This window comes from Boleophthalmus pectinirostris, unplaced genomic scaffold (assembly GCF_026225935.1).
Source record: "Boleophthalmus pectinirostris isolate CB_2022bp ecotype Guang Dong unplaced genomic scaffold, ASM2622593v1 HiC_scaffold_3, whole genome shotgun sequence".
Taxonomy (NCBI): Eukaryota; Metazoa; Chordata; class Actinopteri; order Gobiiformes; family Gobiidae; genus Boleophthalmus; species Boleophthalmus pectinirostris.
The window spans coordinates 32,230,249-32,247,740 of record NW_026571299.1 but is presented as its reverse complement, the minus strand read 5'-3'; the positions used below and the strand labels follow the sequence as shown (position 1 = coordinate 32,247,740).

The following is a 17,492-nucleotide window of genomic DNA, read 5'->3' as shown; positions in this document are numbered from 1 at the left end:
AAAACAGCAAAAACGGCATTCTGACTGTGCCTCTCCACAGATCTGACCAGTAACTTGGCCTGGTTTGGTCTCTATGATAACAGAAAATTTTAATACTATAGTCTGAAATATTTCAAAGTATCTCCACCAGAATAGTTAAACAATGCTCATTTGAAAGTAAATTTACTGGGATTATCTTGCTTTGTGTTATAAAGTACAGTAGTTTCAACATTGTCATTCATTGCAATATTTCTCTGTGGTGATATATCATGATTCAAAATTTGCTATCATGACAACAAAATAGTGGACCCTCAGAAAAGTTACAAATTGCCGCTTTAACTTGAACCATTACAAAGAATATAGGAAGCCAGCAGATCATTACCAGTCAACTAACCCCTTTTGTTGTGTTGAAGAAGCCTGCTAGCATTTCCCCAAACAAAACAGAATTTTAATGAGTCTACCAACCACTTGAAGAGCAATATAGTCTCTTATGTATAGCTGCTGCACTGGTCCCTGTGATGGGTTCAGACAAAGTGTATTATTTATTACAGCGTTGGGTGGAGGTGAGGTGAAGACAGCCGGCCCACCACAGCGTCGTGTACCCCAGAGGACACAAGCTGCTTATTAAGGCATATACTCGGAAATGTACCAAATGCCAGATTGGATTTTGATGTTGGTTTTGAAAAGTGCTGCCTCAGAGTTGACATTTACTTTGCAGTGGAATCAGAGGAAAAATGTAGTGAAAGTCATTCTCTGTGTGTTCTGTTATTGTGTTGACCTTATTATTGGTGTGTATTAATAGAAAAATATGTGTTGTTATGTAGTATGTCCCCAGCGGTGGAAGTACAATTTTGTTACTCAAGTAAAAGTACAGATATCACAGCAAAGAAATACTCAAGTAAAAGGATCACATGAAAAAAATGACTGTATTAAAGTACCTGTTTAAAAATGTACTTAAAGAGTAAAAAGTAAAAGTATTTTGTGCAGATTTTGAGATCTAATAAAACTTCAGATGGAGTGATTTTGATAAAGATTTGTGCAGAATCTGGTTCAGCAGAAAGTAAATGTTTTGTTTTTTCTTTTTATATTCTTGTTTGCTCAGACTACGAATTTGTTAAAAATAAATCCCTCAGGCTTTTCAGCAGGTCTCATACAATAATAAAAAATACTTTTACTTTTCAGTCCTGTTAAAAATGTAGTGGACTAGAAAGTACAGATACCTGCTGTAAAAGTAAAATGTATCCACTTTAAAATCTACTTGAAACTTAAAATATACACTTACTTACGGTACTTTACGACTTTTACTTTGTTACTTTGTTTGTTATTTTGCCTGTTGGAGATGAATAAAGTTCTGGTTGGTCATTTGTTGTCTTACCATGGTAAACTGTGTATGTTTTGTCATGTCCTAATTTTGTCTTCATAATTGCTCTGTGTTTTGTTCCCAGCCCAGGGAATGTCATGCAATTAAGCTTTATGGCTGTAATCCTTTTGGTGGGTCAATAAAGTCATTTATTAATGTGTGCTATAGAACTTTTCTATCTATCTTGCAGTAATTTAACTGCAGGTGTTTTTATTGCTCAAATAACTTGTAAAACATGCCTTCTGAAAGTAAGAAGGCTTGACTCTCCACAGATCTGACTTCCTTGGTAGCATCACCATGGGTAGCTGTATTTAAATGTCCTATATTATGCAAAGCTGACTCTTGTGAGCTTTAAGCCATGTTATAATGTTGTTACCTCATTAAAACAGACCTGGAGTTGTGTTTTGTTTCATTTCCACGTTTTATGTAATCTGTTATTATTAGTCTGTCAACATATACAAAGCTCAAAATGTACTGTTTCACCTTGTGATGTCATGTAGTGGTAATTTTCAAGTTAAAAACAACCCTTACCTTTAGTTCAGTAGAGACTGCCAATTCCAGGGCTGAAACCATCCATATGATTTTTTGAAGGCGCATGGAGTTTAAAAGAAAAAGTAGAGCATTTTCCTGTAATACCACATGAGTGTTTTCTGTTTAAGAGAAGAACTCAAAATACGCAGGGTTTGAGTGTTAAACGTGTGAATGAAACAAAACACAACTCCATGCATGTGAAGATAAAACAACATTATAACACAGATCAGAAAATAGTGTAATATAGGCCCTGTAATGGCATACTGTGAAACATTCCCACTAATACAATAACATTTCCACTGAGACAAAAAAAGTGGCAGACCCTCCACCGGAAAAAATACATGTACTTTTTATATTCATTGTGAATAATAAAAAATCGACAAAAAAGTAGTTGACAAATAATTACTTTCCGAGTGCCTCATTGAATCTAATAAGCCATAGTACAAGTAGAGCATGAGCCTGCCCCACCTCTGCCTCAGCCAATCATTACTGCTCGCCCTCTGTGCTTTATCAGTATTGAGTTTGTGTTATAGCGTTCCTCTTCACCCTCTGAACAGCAACAGCAGCGCCTCTCATCACACTTCATGTCAACACCACTGTCTATAGGCTCCACTGAGAATGTTCACTTATATGTACAAACTTCTGTTCTTTTCCTTTCAGCCATTGCACAACATGTCTCCTCTGGTATAGCAAAAACCTCGTACTGTCAGTAACTTTTCTCTTTTCTAAATTGCTTTATAGTGAAGGAAAATTAAAATAAGGTAAAGAGCCCATATTATGCTATTTTCTGATCTCTGTTATAATGCTGTTTCCTCATCACAAACATCACTGGACTTGTGTTTTATTTTATTCACACATGTTTAGCACACAAATCCTGCATATTAAGGCTGAGTTCTTTTCTCAAATGGGAAACACTCTTTTCCCCCTTGTGATGTCATGCGGTAATACAGGAAGTGCTTCACTGTGCTTTTAAAGTCCAAACATCTTCACTAAAATCATTTGGACAATTTCAGCCCTGGAACTGCCAATCTATACTGAAAAAAAAAGAAAAGGGTAGCTGTTAACTTGAAAACTAATGCTTCATGACAATGTGGAGCAGAGCATTTTGAACACTGGAGATGAAGGCATCTCTCATGTTTGAATAATCCAGGATTATTCAAACATATGTGAATGAAACAAAACACAACTTCAGGTTAAAGCTCACAAGAGGCAATTTTTTGTAATACAGGATCTTTAAATATCACTCACTTTCATTGAGAATGGCTGGATTAGGTTTCTCTTGCTCTCTAGTGGGTGCAGTCGGTGTAGAAAGCATGTTAAAACAGCTAATTAGGAGCAAGGCTAAGTCCTTCTCCTTGATGGTAAAAGAGAAAGAAAAGTTTGGCAGTGATATAAGAATGCTAAAGGGGCTGTGTTGGGAAAGTTTATTTTCTACATGAACTCGTTCAAAGTTCAGTTCACAAATTTCATAATGAACTAGTTTGTTCATAGTTCATAATTGTTTATAGTTAATAGTTCATTCATTCATTCATGGTTCCAAAAATAAACTAGTTCATCATTCTTTTTTTCTTTAATACATTGCTGTGAGCTATTATTATTCAATATCACTGCCAAAGCCCATATAACAATAGACTATGTGTTAGATTTCATCTTCATATAAAATTCTGAATCCTTATCCTACCAGGGTTCACATCAGCATTTAGGGAACAGCATTTCCACTAGCAGCTGCAGCTTTCACCTCTACAGTATAGACAGATTATTTGTTCATCAGCACAGAGGATGCACGCGCAGCATGAGCGCAGAAAGTGCCAGTGGCGGCTGGTGGTATAATTTTTCGGGGGAGGCGCCAAGGCCAAAATTATAAAATATATATGATTAATATATGTATTATATATAGGCTATAAAGTGTTATAACGAGAATGCCAGAAACAGACAGTCATTTTGGTCTTACTGGCTGAACTGTCAGAGCACAACACACAGCCAAGCGCAAACTTTACGTAGCAGCACAACCTGATCCACCGCTCACGGCCAGCCCCAACAACACAACGTAACACACTGCTCACCCCAACCCCAACAACGTCAGCAAAACTACAATATGATAAGAGGATATGGTCATAACAAGAACACATGGCATTAGTGCCGCTCCTACAGTACACGGCAGAACAACCAGAGCAGCTCCATCGCACCCACCAGCTCATTTACACACTATTTAACTATTAACACTGTAACATTTTTTACCTGTGAGACTCCAACCTCAGACTTACCCAAAACTAACGAAAACAAACCTCTTACCTTCTCCAGAGGACTGATGCAGAATGTTTCCTCTATCCACTGTGTCACTGGTTCTGTCTCCCAAAGTGTTTTGTCCAATATGAAGAGATGAAACACTGGTCCAAGTCCTGGTCCAGTCAGGTCCGTGACGCAAGGTCCGGGAGCCGAATGCACGAGCTGGTTGTAAAACGTCTTAATCTCACTTCCCACTTAAATCTGAAAATTACACCAGCCCATATTAGCACTAGGGCACCAGGTGAACTTAAGCCCTCCGTGTGCTACGCTCAGGTGAAACTTTTACACCGAGAAACAAGCGGGCAGAGGCGGAGGTAGATAGAGCAGCGAGCGACTGCACCGGCCCCGGCAGCGGGTAGGTCCTCTGTCCCGGTGGCGGGTTTCTCCTCGCGCTCTACTGTGTGGAGGTTTAAGATAAAGTCGCTAGCCGCCATTAGCCAGGGTGCGAATCAAAATAAGAGCCGTAGTATCTCACCGCAGCCAGAAGCACTCATTCCAGCTTAATGCTTCTTTTCTTGCTTCGCTGAAGAGAAGATATTTTATTCCCTAAGACTGTTCCTCGGACGTACTTTGACTTGAAGTTGAACTCGCCATAACCGTATAGCACACAGCTCTGTTATCCAATCATTAGCCTGCATATTGTTAAACCGTTCCTGTCTCGGTCCTCGGACCGTGGTCAGAGGACACAGGGGAGAACTGTCTTCGTCTTCAGGGCCAAAGAGGCGCAGCAGCCGCTCGTTCCTCGGGGTTTAACTCCCTGTTCGGAACCTCCAAGTGAGTGCGTGGGCTCAATAAACAAGTCAGTTCTTCACTCAAGACTCGTGGTTTTATTTGCCGTGATGCACTAGCTAACCTGGCACTTGCTCCGGTCGCCTCCCTACCATTCATTTCACACACTGAAAAATAAACACAGACAGACACCTGTACGCTCCGCGGGCCCATTCAAAAGCGTGTGCCTCGGGGGCGCGCACGCAGTCCCTCACTCACGCTCACGCCACTCGCCACTCTAGACATATATATCTCACAACAATGTGTGTGTGTATGTATGTGTGTATATGTATATATATATATATATATATATATATATATATATATATATATATATATATATATATATATATATATATATATATATATATATATATATATATAATATATATGGTGGATCTGAGAGAAGACCACAGCAACCTCCCTGAACAGAATCCAGTCACCATCACAGTGGCAGACATCCAGGGAAGAGTCTCAGGTATGAAAAACTGGACCGCACCGGGCCCTGACATGATCCATGCGTACTGGCTAAAGAAGCTCACTGCCCCCTCCACGAGCGCCTGGCAGCACAAATGAACCAGCTGCTAAGGGATGGGACTCACCCTGAATGGTTAACCCAAGGGCGTACGATCCTGATCCTAAAGGATCCTTCAAAGGGTGCAGTCCCATCCAACTATCGGCCAATAACCTGTCTCTCCACAACATGGAAGCTCATGTCAGGCATCATTGCGGCTAAGATAAGTGGGCACATGAATCAATACATGAGTGCAGCACAGAAGGGTATCGGCAAAAAACACCAGGGGAGCCAAACACCAACTCCTGGTTGACCGAACAGTCGCCCGCGACTGCAGAACCCGCCGACTGCAGAACCCGACCAACCTGTGCACTGCCTGGATTGATTACAAGAAAGCCTATGACTCAATGCCACACACATGGATCACTGAGTGCTTGAAGCTGTACAATATCAACAGGACTCTAAGGGCGTTCATTGCGAACTCGATGCGGTTGTGGAAAACCACCCTTGAAGCCAAGGGGAAGCCACTTGCACATGTGTCCATCAAATGTGGCATATACCAAGGAGACTCACTGTCCCCACTACTGTTCTGCATAGGCCTGAACCCTCTCTCAGCCAAATAATCGACCGCACTGGCTATGGATACCGACTCAGAAACGGGGCCACCATCAGTCACCTCCTCTACATGGATGACATCAAGCTGTACGCTAAGAGTGAGCGAGACATCGACTCACTGATCCACACCACAAGGATCTACAGTACAGACATTGGGATGTCATTCGGGCTTTGAGAAATGTAGCAGGATGGTGACAAAGAGAGGGAAGGTAGTCCACACAGAGGGGGTGTCACTCCCAGAGGGAACAATAGCAGACGTTGAGGACAGTTACCTTGGTATCCCACAAGCAAGTGGCAACCTCGAAGAGGCAACAAGGAAAGCGGCTACGGCCAAATACCTGCAAAGAGTAAGGCAAGTCCTGAGAAGCCAGCTCAATGGCAAGAACAAGGTGCAGGCAATCAACAGCTACGCCCTGCCAGTGATCAGATACCCTGCAGGGATTGTAAGCTGGCCAAAGGAGGAGATACAGACCACAGATGTTAAGACACGAAAGCTCCTGACCATGCATGGAGGGTTCCATCCCAAATCCAGCACCCTGAGACTGTATGCAGGCCGGAAGGAAGGGGGCCGAGGACTAGTGAGTGTGGGAACCACTGTCCAGGATGAAACATCCAAGCTCCTTGAGTACATCAAGGACAAGGCCCCGGCAGATGAGGTGCTCAGAGAATGTCTCAGACAGTGGGGTCCAGAGGAAGAGGTGCTGGAGGGACCATCATGGCAGGACAAACCCCTACATGGGGCGTACCACCGGAACATAACTGAAGTGGCTGATATCAAGAAATCCTACCAATGGCTTGAGAGGGCTGGTCTGAAGGACAGCACAGAGGCACTGATCCTGGCTGCTCAGGAGCAGGCCCTGGGCACTCGAGCAATAGAGGCCCAGATCTACCACACAGACAAGACTCACGGTGTAGACTGTGCAAAGAGGCTCCTGAGACAGTCCAGCACATAACTGCAGGGTGTAAGATGCTGGCAGGGAAAGCATACATGGAGCGACATAACCAAGTGGCGGGCATAGTGTACAGAAACATCTGTGCAGAGTACGGGCTGGAAACCCCAGGATCAAGGTGGGAAACACCTCCAAAGGTTGTGGAGAATGACGAGCCAAGATCCTGTGGGACTTCCAGATACAGACTGACAGAATGGTGATGGCGAACCAACCAGACATAGTGGTGGTGGATAAGAAACAGAGCAGAGCCGTGGTGGTTGACATCGCAATACCAAGCGATGGTAATATCAGGAAAAAGGAACACGAGAAGCTAGAGAAATACCAGGGGCTCAAGGAGGAGCTGGAGAGAGCCTGGAAAGTAAAGGCATCAGTGGTGCCTGTGGTGATCGGAGCACTCGGGGCTGTAACCCCCAAACTGGAAGAGTGGCTACAACAGATACCGGGAAAAACAACGGACATCTCAGTCCAGAAAAGTGCAGTACTGGGAACAGAAAGATACTGCGCAGAACTCTCAAGCTCCCAGGCCTCTGGTAGAGGACCCGAACTCAATGAGGGTGAGAGAGACCTACCACCGTGGAAGGTGAGAAACATATATATATATATATATATATATATATATATATATATATATATATATATATATATATATATATATATATATATATATATATATATATATATATATATATATATATATATATATATATATATATATATATATATATATATATATATATATATACATATATATATATGATATAGCTGAACTATATCAGAGCACAACGCACAGCCACAGGCAGCTAACAACACAACGTAACAAACCGCTCACACCCATCCCCAACAACACAACGTGACACACCGCTCAAAACCAGCCCCAACAATATCAGCAAAACTACAATAAGAGGCTACGATCACAACACGAACACAAGGCAAAAGCACAGCTCTTACAGCACACGGCAGAACAACCAGAGCAGCTCCATGGCACCCACGAGCTCATTTACGCACTAGTTACATGTGAGGCTTTCAGATTTGCCCTAAACTAACGAAAACAAGCCTCTTACCTTCTCCAGAGGACTGAAGCAGAATGTTTCCTCTATCCACTGCCCCACTGGCTCTGTCTCCAAAAGTGTATTGTCCAGTATGAAGAGATCAAACTGTTTCATGTACCAGACAGGACAGCAGCTCTATCTGCAGGAGCCATGCGCAGAAGAGAGCCAAGTGTTTTGTCTTGTTTCGATGACGCAACCGGCGATGCAACGGTGGTGGTTAGTGTTGTTGCCAGATTGAGTGTTTTCCGCCAAATTATAAGGGCTCTTTACGGTGTGTTTAGAAGGGTTTTCACCTGGAACACTAAAGAAATCTGGAACTCTATTGAACAAAGTTAAATTCACCGTTCACAGACACCAGAATGAACGCATTCACAGTTCATTCATCAGTGCATTCAGTTCACATTCGCCCAAAATATGAATGCGTTCAGGTACAACACTGTACCCACCAGCACTATGTGACTTTTCTGGTGGGGTGTGCCAACTGCTTGTCTGCATGGAAAAGATATTGTTTTGCCTTGTAATGTTCCACAGTATAACATCATTTACCCACACTATTCTAATCTATGTTATAATGTTGTTTCCTTGTCAAACACATTTGTGTTTTTTGTTTTATTCACACATGTTTAACACACATCTTGCATAATTACACAGTTTTTCTCTCAAACAGAAAACACTCTACCTTGTGATGTCATGCTGTAATACGGGAAGTGCTCCACTGTGTTTTTAAACTGCATACAAAATGTATGAAGTCACTAGAGTCATTTGGATCATTTCAGATGTGGAATTACCAATCTCTGCTGAATTAAAGGTAAAGGGTAGCTGTTAAACTACCACTTCATGACATCACAAGGTTAACAGGGCATTTTGAGCTTTGGAGATGTAAACTGACTAATAAAAAGGATCACTCCAGGTATGTTTTTGAGGAGGTAACAATTACAAAACATTATAACATGGCTTAAAGGTTACAAGAGTCCATTTTGAGGTAAAACAGGACCTTTAATTTAAAGCATTTTAAGTGTGCATTTCTGTAGAACATTTCCAGCAAAGCAATAACATCTCCAAGGAGACAAGCATGTCTTCACCAGAAAAGTTCCATAGAGCATCTTTAAGACTTCTACGACATATATAACATACTTTGAAATTCAATGCACATACAGAATTTGTGGAGGCAACCCCAGAGGGAAGAATCTAAAATAAGAAGATAAAAAGACTGAGGAAATACTTTGAATTTCTGTCTTGTATCTCTAGACATAGGGAGAATATAGGATGCCTCTGCCTGCGGTTCTTAATAGCTTAGATAACTCAATGTGAAATCTTACTTTGCATTCACAGTCGTGTCAAAGCATCAAAGAGCAGACTAAAGTTCTCCCAGCGTGACTTCATCAGCTGCAGATGAAGGAGAAGAGGCGGACACGTTCTTTTCTGAGACTCCTATAGGTTTAGTACGACTGTATTGATCACACTGTGGGGACTACAAAGATGTGCACACTTAATCCATGGGGACCTTTCTCCGATGGGGACAAAAATGGAAACATAAATACTTAATTACTACACTGACAACATTATTTAAAGGTGCATTGTGGAACTTGTCTGGTGGAGGATATGCCAGTTTTTTTTTCTTAGGAACATGTTATAGCTTTGCCTGGTATGGCATCAAAAGTCTGTTCATCCTTTGTTTTATTAGAGGTGATTTATTGTCTGATTATGTCCACCTCTCCACAGAACTGATGTGTACCTTGACCTGCTTGCCTCCATGGAGATAGATAAGTTTAATTACTGTGAACTACTATTGAACTCACTATGAAATATGCCAGGCTGAAACGTTAAGTACATTTACATGGAGACTAGCATGTGGTGAACCCTCCCTAAGAAAGGTTACACAGTGCACCTTTAAAGATACTTGCCTCACACCAGATTGTTATGTGTATCACTGGAACAGCTCTCACTAAAAGCGTCTAGACTTGCAGCAGAATGCCTCGAGCTGACTGAGCAAACCACACCCACCAGTTTCTATTTAGCCAATCACGGCAAACCTGTCAAAATGATGTATCCAACTTGCACCAGGTTAAACCAAAACAAGTGTCATTCTGAAGAGGGAAGATGTCCATAAACCATCAACGTCCACTGGTGCTGCCATGTGTTTGTTTTTTTTGTTGGTCCGTGTAGATCTGGTACCTGGGATTGTCATCATCTTGCCTGAAACACCTCCCCATGTGTATAAAAGCGCTGTGATTGGGCCGACTACTGCTCAGAACGAATTTAAACCATACAGCGGGAGCACCTCAAGATGGATTCTCGTGAGTTTGTGAACACACAAATATCGTGAGAAACCATTATACTGTACAAGGTTACCTTTAAAGTAAAGCTGCACGATATAAAATAATGTATTGCAATTGCACTTTGTAAACAGCTCCAAGAACACTAACATTTGAGAGACGACATAAAGGTGAACTTTTTTGAATGTCTTTGTGGAGGTTTAAACTATAAGTACAATACAAAGTTTCTCTACAAAAAGACCAAACATTATTATCTAAATAATTGCAGCTTTTAGGATTTGATAATTGCAACTCAAATTATGTCGAGTCGATTATGATCTGTCTTGCTGACCTAATTCAAAGGTTAGAAATTGGTTAAAATATATGAAGATTAGGGTTTGAGTTAGCATTAAGTAAGTAATGACTGTGATTAAGATCAGGGGCAGCCACAGATAATCCCTCAGTGAATTCAATTCTTGCCCAATCAATCACCCCATCTACAGCTACACATATACTACATTTAATTTAAGCAGGCTAGAAGCAGGCTGGGTTAAGGTTATCTCCAATGTAATGTCCCAGTAAGATATGTAAATCCAACATGTGTGTGTGTGTGTGAGTGTGTGTGTGCATAAGTGTGTATTTCAGAGTGCGTATTACATAATAACACCTCACTTAAGCAGATCTCAAGGTTGTGTTCTTCATGGAGCAGCATATATTGATAAAATCTCCACTGAAATATTTAGCATGTGTGCCCTCTATGTCAACAGAAATGTATGAATATTACACTAGACCAGCCTTACGATCAATAATCCTCAATAGTCAGGGTCAAGTGAAAAAGCCAGACAGACAGACTATGAGTAAGCACACACTGGTTGCCCGTGCAGTTTTCCACCATAGCAGTAAGGGACTTTTATCAATAATACACATAGATAGAACTCGTATATCTTTTGCAGCATGGATACCGGATGGCAGTAAATTATGCACGGTACACCGAACAGGCCAGTCAAATGTAGTGCATGATAGATATGGTTTTCAATCTCAAACTCTGGCTCTGGTTTAGACTTCTAGCAAATTCATTTAGTATAAGGTTGTTACATTACTTGCTACAATACCAAGTTATCTTCATTACTTGGTCACAGGGCACACCCGGTTAGGCCTGTCACATCACAGATTTTGAAGGACAATATATTTCTAGAGAGAAATACTGCGTTAAACGATAATATTGAAAATAATTGAAATTATGCCTCTAAAACGTTAACAAGGAAGCAGGATAATTCCATTTTAATTTAGACTGTATCATTAAAACGCCTGAGCTGCAACAAATAACTACCAGAATGAACAAATAATTAGCAATAGAAGTTATTTATTTTACCCTCTGCAGCTCAAACATTACCATATTACATAAAAATGGCAAAATCTCTGTTGCAAAAAAAAGGATACATACAAAAAAAGCCTCAAAATGTATTGTTCCAGCTTTCATATATTGAACAATAAGTTGATACAGTCGTTATGGTGACAGGCCTACACTCGGTGATGTTTCCATTGCCACAGCCGCCCTGGGGCAGACAGAAAAGTGGCTGCCATTCTAAGCCATTTGCTTCTTCAAACACTGGTCACACATTCAGTCGTCAGATGTTGGGTAGTTCCCGTCCACTGCATTCATCTTACAGCCACAGTATGTAAGTATGAAAATCACATGGAGGTAGTAAAATTCTGCCTGGAAGATCAAACTTTGCTCCAGTCCACTTCACACCTTCTCCAGAGTTTACCCGCTCCTCAGCCTTCATCACCTCACTCCAAATACTCCTCCCCACTCCTCCCCACACCTTCTCCTCGTCCAATCAGCTCCAATTTAAACCCCTATTGCAGATGAACGGCTGCTTCTCATCCTCTTTTCGTCCCCTTCACTCTCCTCATCTTCTCATCGTCCCCTTCACTCTCCTCATCCTCTCATCGTCCCCTTCACTCTCCTCATCCTCTTATCATCCCTTTCACTCACCTCATCTGCTAACCGTCCTTTTCACTCTCCTCATCATCTCATTGTCCCCTTCTCTCTCCTCCTCATCTTTTCATCATCTCCTTTAGTCTCCTCATCCTCTCATTGTCCCCTTTCCTCTCCTCATCATCTCATCCTCTCATCATCCCCTTCACTCCCATCATCTTCTCTTTGTCCTCTTCACTCTCCTCATCCCCTCATTCGCTCATCGTCCCCTTCATTCTCCTCATCTTCTCTTTGTCCTCTTCACTCTCCTCATCCCCTCATTCGCTCATCGTCCCCTTCATTCTCCTCATTCTCTTATCGTCCTTCACTCTCCTCATCCTCTGATCAACCCCTTCACTCTCCTCATCTTCTCATCGTCCCCTTCACTCTCTTCATCCTCTCGTCGTCCTCTTCACTCTTCTCATCCTCCCTGTCACTCTCCTCTGCTTTACCTCTACCACCTCCAGTGTCCAGACCCTGGGGGAAAGACATCTCCTATATGTCACTAACTGGCCACGCCCTTCATCGCAATGTCTTCTGTCGGAGTCTGAGTGTCACAGATAACTCATTCTGTAAAACTACTAATACTTTCTCTTTGTGTGTGAGTCCCTCCAGGTTGAAATACTGTATCTTTACACGAGTATTCAATTCCCACCTGTTTTATTTATGCATCTACCAATAGCCTGTGCTACAGCGTGAACCTGCTCCTCAGCAACTTGTCACAGAGACGCCACCTCCGAGAGCCTGCTGCATCTCTAATGAAAAACAGACTTTTGCATACATGCACAAATCATGAATAATTCTGAGCAGCGAAAACACAACGCTGACAGATTCTTACAAAACTTAACCCTCATGCTCACCAGTCCTGACACAACGATCTACTTACTTTTAAAACGCTTTCATTATTAAAGGTACACTATGTGATTTTTCTAATGGAGGGTACGCCACCTGCTCCATGGAGATGTTATTGCATTGCCTGGAATGTTCCGCAGCATGGCATTAATGGTGACAAGCAAATGACGCTACCAGGCCAAGTTACAGGTCAGATCTGTGGAGAGGCGACCCCGCTCACAGTAAGAATGCAGGAATTTTAAAGGTCTTATATTACGCAAAATCGACTCTTGTGACATACCTGCAGTTGTGTTTTGTTTCATTCATTTGAGGAATCCTTTTGTCCTATTTGAATAATTCTGTCTACATCTCCAAAGCTTAAAATGCTCTGTTTCACCTTGTGATGTCATGAAGCTGTAATTTAATGGTAGTTAACAGCTCCTTTTACCTTTTGTTAAGTAGAGATACGCAATTCTATGGCTGAAATTATCCAAATGATTCTCGTGATTCTAGTATGCAGTTTAAAATCACAGTGGAGCACTTCCTGTATTACCACATGACATCACAAGGTGGAAGAGTGTTTTCTTAAGAGAAGAACTCAGCCTAAATATGCAACCTTTGTGTTAAATATGTGTGAATGAAACAAAACACAACTCCAGGTAGCCAATGTTTCTGACAAGGAAATAACATTATAATGTAGATTTTTTTTTTTTTTAAGAAATAAAAAATTGTGCATTGTGGGTCCTTTAACGATAGAAACAACTGAGTAAATCAAGATAATAATAGTTAGTGCCATACTGTGGAACAGTCAGGCAGCGTAATTAACATATCCATGAAGAGAAGCAACTGGAAGCCTCACAGAAAAGTGACAATGCACCTTTAAATGTTACAACTATTGGACGGACTCACTTAGTCTCAGCGTAAATCACGACAAAAGTGCTGAATAACGTTTGCTATAAAAACAATAAACAGCTTTGGAGTAGTGCTGATGTTGTGTGCGAGTTTTGCTGACGCGTAAAGGCACACGGACGTGCTGTGGTACTCACTGGCTTGCATCAGCTGCCCCTGACGTCCGAACACCTGGGAGAACGTGCCGTGTCCGCAAGTGAGCGTGTCCTCCATGGCTGCGCGAAAGAACGGATCGTATCAGCACTAGAAGGTCACAACTACACATTTTAAACTACTTATTTGAGGCTACTTACTCAAAGGTCTCGACTTGGACCGTCCCGATGTCGCTGGCACTAACGCACTATAGCACCTTTCTTCTTACTCCGCCGCGCTAAAATAACGGGAGGGGGTGTGACCGCGCTTGTCAGCACGTTAGAGAGAAAGTTGTGTGATCGTGAAAGCGCATTTTGGTAGAGCCAGAATAGCGCTGTAGGCTACCTCTCTGATCTCCCGTTGTAGTCTCTGAGCGCGCTGGCATCAAGGGACTACGACTACGCCGGAGGGTCGCACGCAGCCAGTGTTGAGCAGGTGAAGTCGGCGCGCTCTCCTCCGTTTTGCGATGGTGTAGTGTAATGTAGTGTTCTGATATGATACGAGTGCGTGCGTCCTCTTTTCTCTCCTCTCTCCTTCTCTCCGTCTCTCCCTCCTCGCCCCCTCCCGCGAGCGCAGTCCGTGTTTGCAGTAGAGTAGGCTACATCAGCAGTTACATCTTTGGCTCGCTCACATTAACCGTGCGTAACTCTCCTCCTCTCCCTCGGTACGGCACCACACCCCAATGCAAATCGCAGCAGCCATTCATCTTCAAGAGCCCGGGACGCCACTGTACGGTGCGCCAGGAAAGTACGGTGCTTTATTTTGCAGTGCAGAGGAAAATAACAAAGAAAAAGAAGATATCTAAAGTGAAAAGTTGAGCTGGAGCAGAGAGTGGTTCCATGCTGCTAACTTGAGAAGAAAAAGTAGTTCGCTGGGGATAAAAATTGGAGTAGAAAATAGACACAGAAGAAACAGCGTTTATTTTAACGGTGGCACAAAACAAAAGCAGCTACAAGGGACCACAAGCTGCTGCTGTATAAACCAAGAGCTGTCACGACGAATTTACAATGCCTATCTACCTAACTGACCACTTTTTGTATGTGAACCAACTGAAATGTCTTGCCCAAGGACGCAGTAACAGTGGATGAGAGGGTGTTCCAGAAATTACATTCATTAACGCAAACCAGCAGCCTAATTCACATTCATATATCTTCAAGTCCAGAGGTTTTTATTGCCACTTTCATGCTATTTACTTTTCTTCACAAGTTGCTTCTTACCCCTTTTATCTCCCCTATAATTTTCATCTCATGCGTCAAGCCCAGTAGGTCAAGCTTTTTGCAGTAAGTGGTAATAATAATACCGTAATAATGTTCTTGTATTGAACCTTACAGACTTGCTGAGGTTTCTCAAAGTGCTACCTTCATACTTGGCTGTGAATAGTGTAGCCGCAGCTGCCCTGGGGTTGACATACAGAAGTGAGGTTGACAGTCTGTGCCATCAACCTCCACATTTTGACCTACAATACTGGAGTTCAAAAACAAAAGATTATTATTATTTTTTTGTCACTTTGTCGCCATTAACTAAACTTCACTGTGATATTTAGACCATTTAGCCCATCTTGCAGAATAAACATCAGCGTGAAACCTTAGCATGTATGTCAGATGTTCCATTTTATGAGTTTCTTCAATTATTTTTAACCAGTTTTCTAGCATAGGTGGATCTGGTTAAAGCTATTTATGTGTATTTGCCTTTTTTGCACAGGCACAATGGATTTTCAATAGATATCTAACATCAGATATATCCCCCATCTATAGCGTCATCACATTTTGAGTAATAGCAAAACCAGCTATTTGTCCAATTGTTGACCCAACATGTTTCCAAAATGTTTTCAGTTTCACACAGGTCCGAAATATGTGGGTATGGTGAGCCTCATTATCTCCACAAGCCCTCCAACATGAAGAGCTGTTCGGGTTCCAACTCATTTGTTGCTTAGGAGTTATGGAAAAAACGAATTATGATTTTCCAACTGAATTCTCGCCAATAAGCAGAACAAGAAGTTGAGTGAGCAGTTTCACGTATGTTTCCCCACTGTTCGGTTGATATATCTGTTTAATTTCTTTCTCCCATCGTTTTTTAATATAGTCAGTTGAATTTCTCCTACTATTTGTTAGGCTACGGTAAAATTTAGAAATAACAGATGCACATCCCTAAGAGTATGTTTGCGATACCAGATTAATTAAATCAATGGATTCTAGTTCCACCTTTTTTGCCACCTTTGAAGATAAGTATTGTCTTAATTGCAAGTATCTAAAGAAATAACTTTTCTCCAAGTTATATTTTCTTTGCAGTGTTTGAAAGCTTGATAACATGTTTTTATCTAGTATCTTACAATAGGCTGTCAATCCATCTTGTAGTTTGATTTGTCTAGTTTGATTAGGCTTAAAGCCTGTGTCAAAAGCCACCCATCAAAGAATTTGTATGTGATCCGTTAATTTTAAAACAAAAGATTAATTTATGCATTTTAAATACACTAGACTAGATAGTATTAGTCAAGGGGAACCAAAGTCAAGTTTTCAATTAATAACTATTATGAGTGTAAAATAAATGACTTGAAACACAATAACAAAAACTCACGTGACTTCACATGTTACTAAATACCTCTCCGACCATTGAATCCACGTTTATCTTTTGTGCTTGCTGTTGTCATGGCGACCCCTCCGGAGACACAAACACTTTTGGACAGTGGCTCAGGTCCTCTCCACACCCTGTAATATCAGCCCTCTGCTCCGTGCTCTGTGTTTAACGGCCCATTTCCTCTGAAGCACAACAACAACAGCGTGAGTTTTACAGGAAGTACATCTCCTCTCAGCAGACATCCTCACAACACTGGGCCAAGACTATAATGCTGCTGCTGCTGCTGCTGCTACTGCTGAGAAAGAGAGAAAAGAGACAGGCAATGGGACTGTTAAGTGTGAGGTCCAGCAGTTCGAAAAGCTGAACTAGCTGAAATAGAACTTTTTGAACATCCTGTAAATTACAATCTTTATCTGGGGATTGTTTCAAATGCCAGCGGGTGGGCCTATTCTTCCAGCAACATTGATTTATAAAAGTAGTAATGAAGTTTATTGATGTAACCACTCCTTTCTCTGTTTCGGTATTAACTGATGCTTTTTAAAGGGACAGTTTGAAATTTTGGACATGGGGCGTCATTTCCTAGTGAGCCGGAGTGTTGGAGACGCGTGGAGACACTTTTTTAAATATTCCATCCATTTCTTTTATTTGCAGAGGTCACTAGTGCTAGACTAGTGCATGTCAATGGCCATAGTTATCCTGCCACTAAAAACAGTCTTACCCACTCCACAAAGCACCCGAAGCAAATCTAATATTACGCC

The 17,492-nt window shown here is 41.7% G+C and overlaps 1 protein-coding gene across 11 annotated transcripts in view; it reads right to left on the bottom strand.

Annotated features, from left to right (window-relative positions):
- LOC110168616 (kazrin-like) overlaps window positions 1-16,908 on the bottom strand; it is a 218,572-nt gene extending 201,664 nt beyond the window's left edge. For 3 of the 11 annotated variants that reach the window (XM_055160709.1, XM_055160713.1, XM_055160720.1), the window contains exons 1-2: window positions 14,322-16,902; window positions 14,166-14,243 (exon numbers count right to left, since the gene is read on the bottom strand). In XM_055160709.1, coding sequence (XP_055016684.1) covers window positions 14,166-14,241 — 76 coding nt within the window. In that variant the 5' untranslated portion in view covers window positions 14,242-14,243; window positions 14,322-16,902. Of the gene's footprint in view, window positions 1-8,064; window positions 8,284-14,165; window positions 14,244-14,321 lie in introns of those variants that run through there. The other 8 variants (XM_055160717.1, XM_055160715.1, XM_055160716.1 and 5 more) reach the window with 6 other exon arrangements.
- Between the last annotated feature and the right edge of the window lie 584 nt (window positions 16,909-17,492).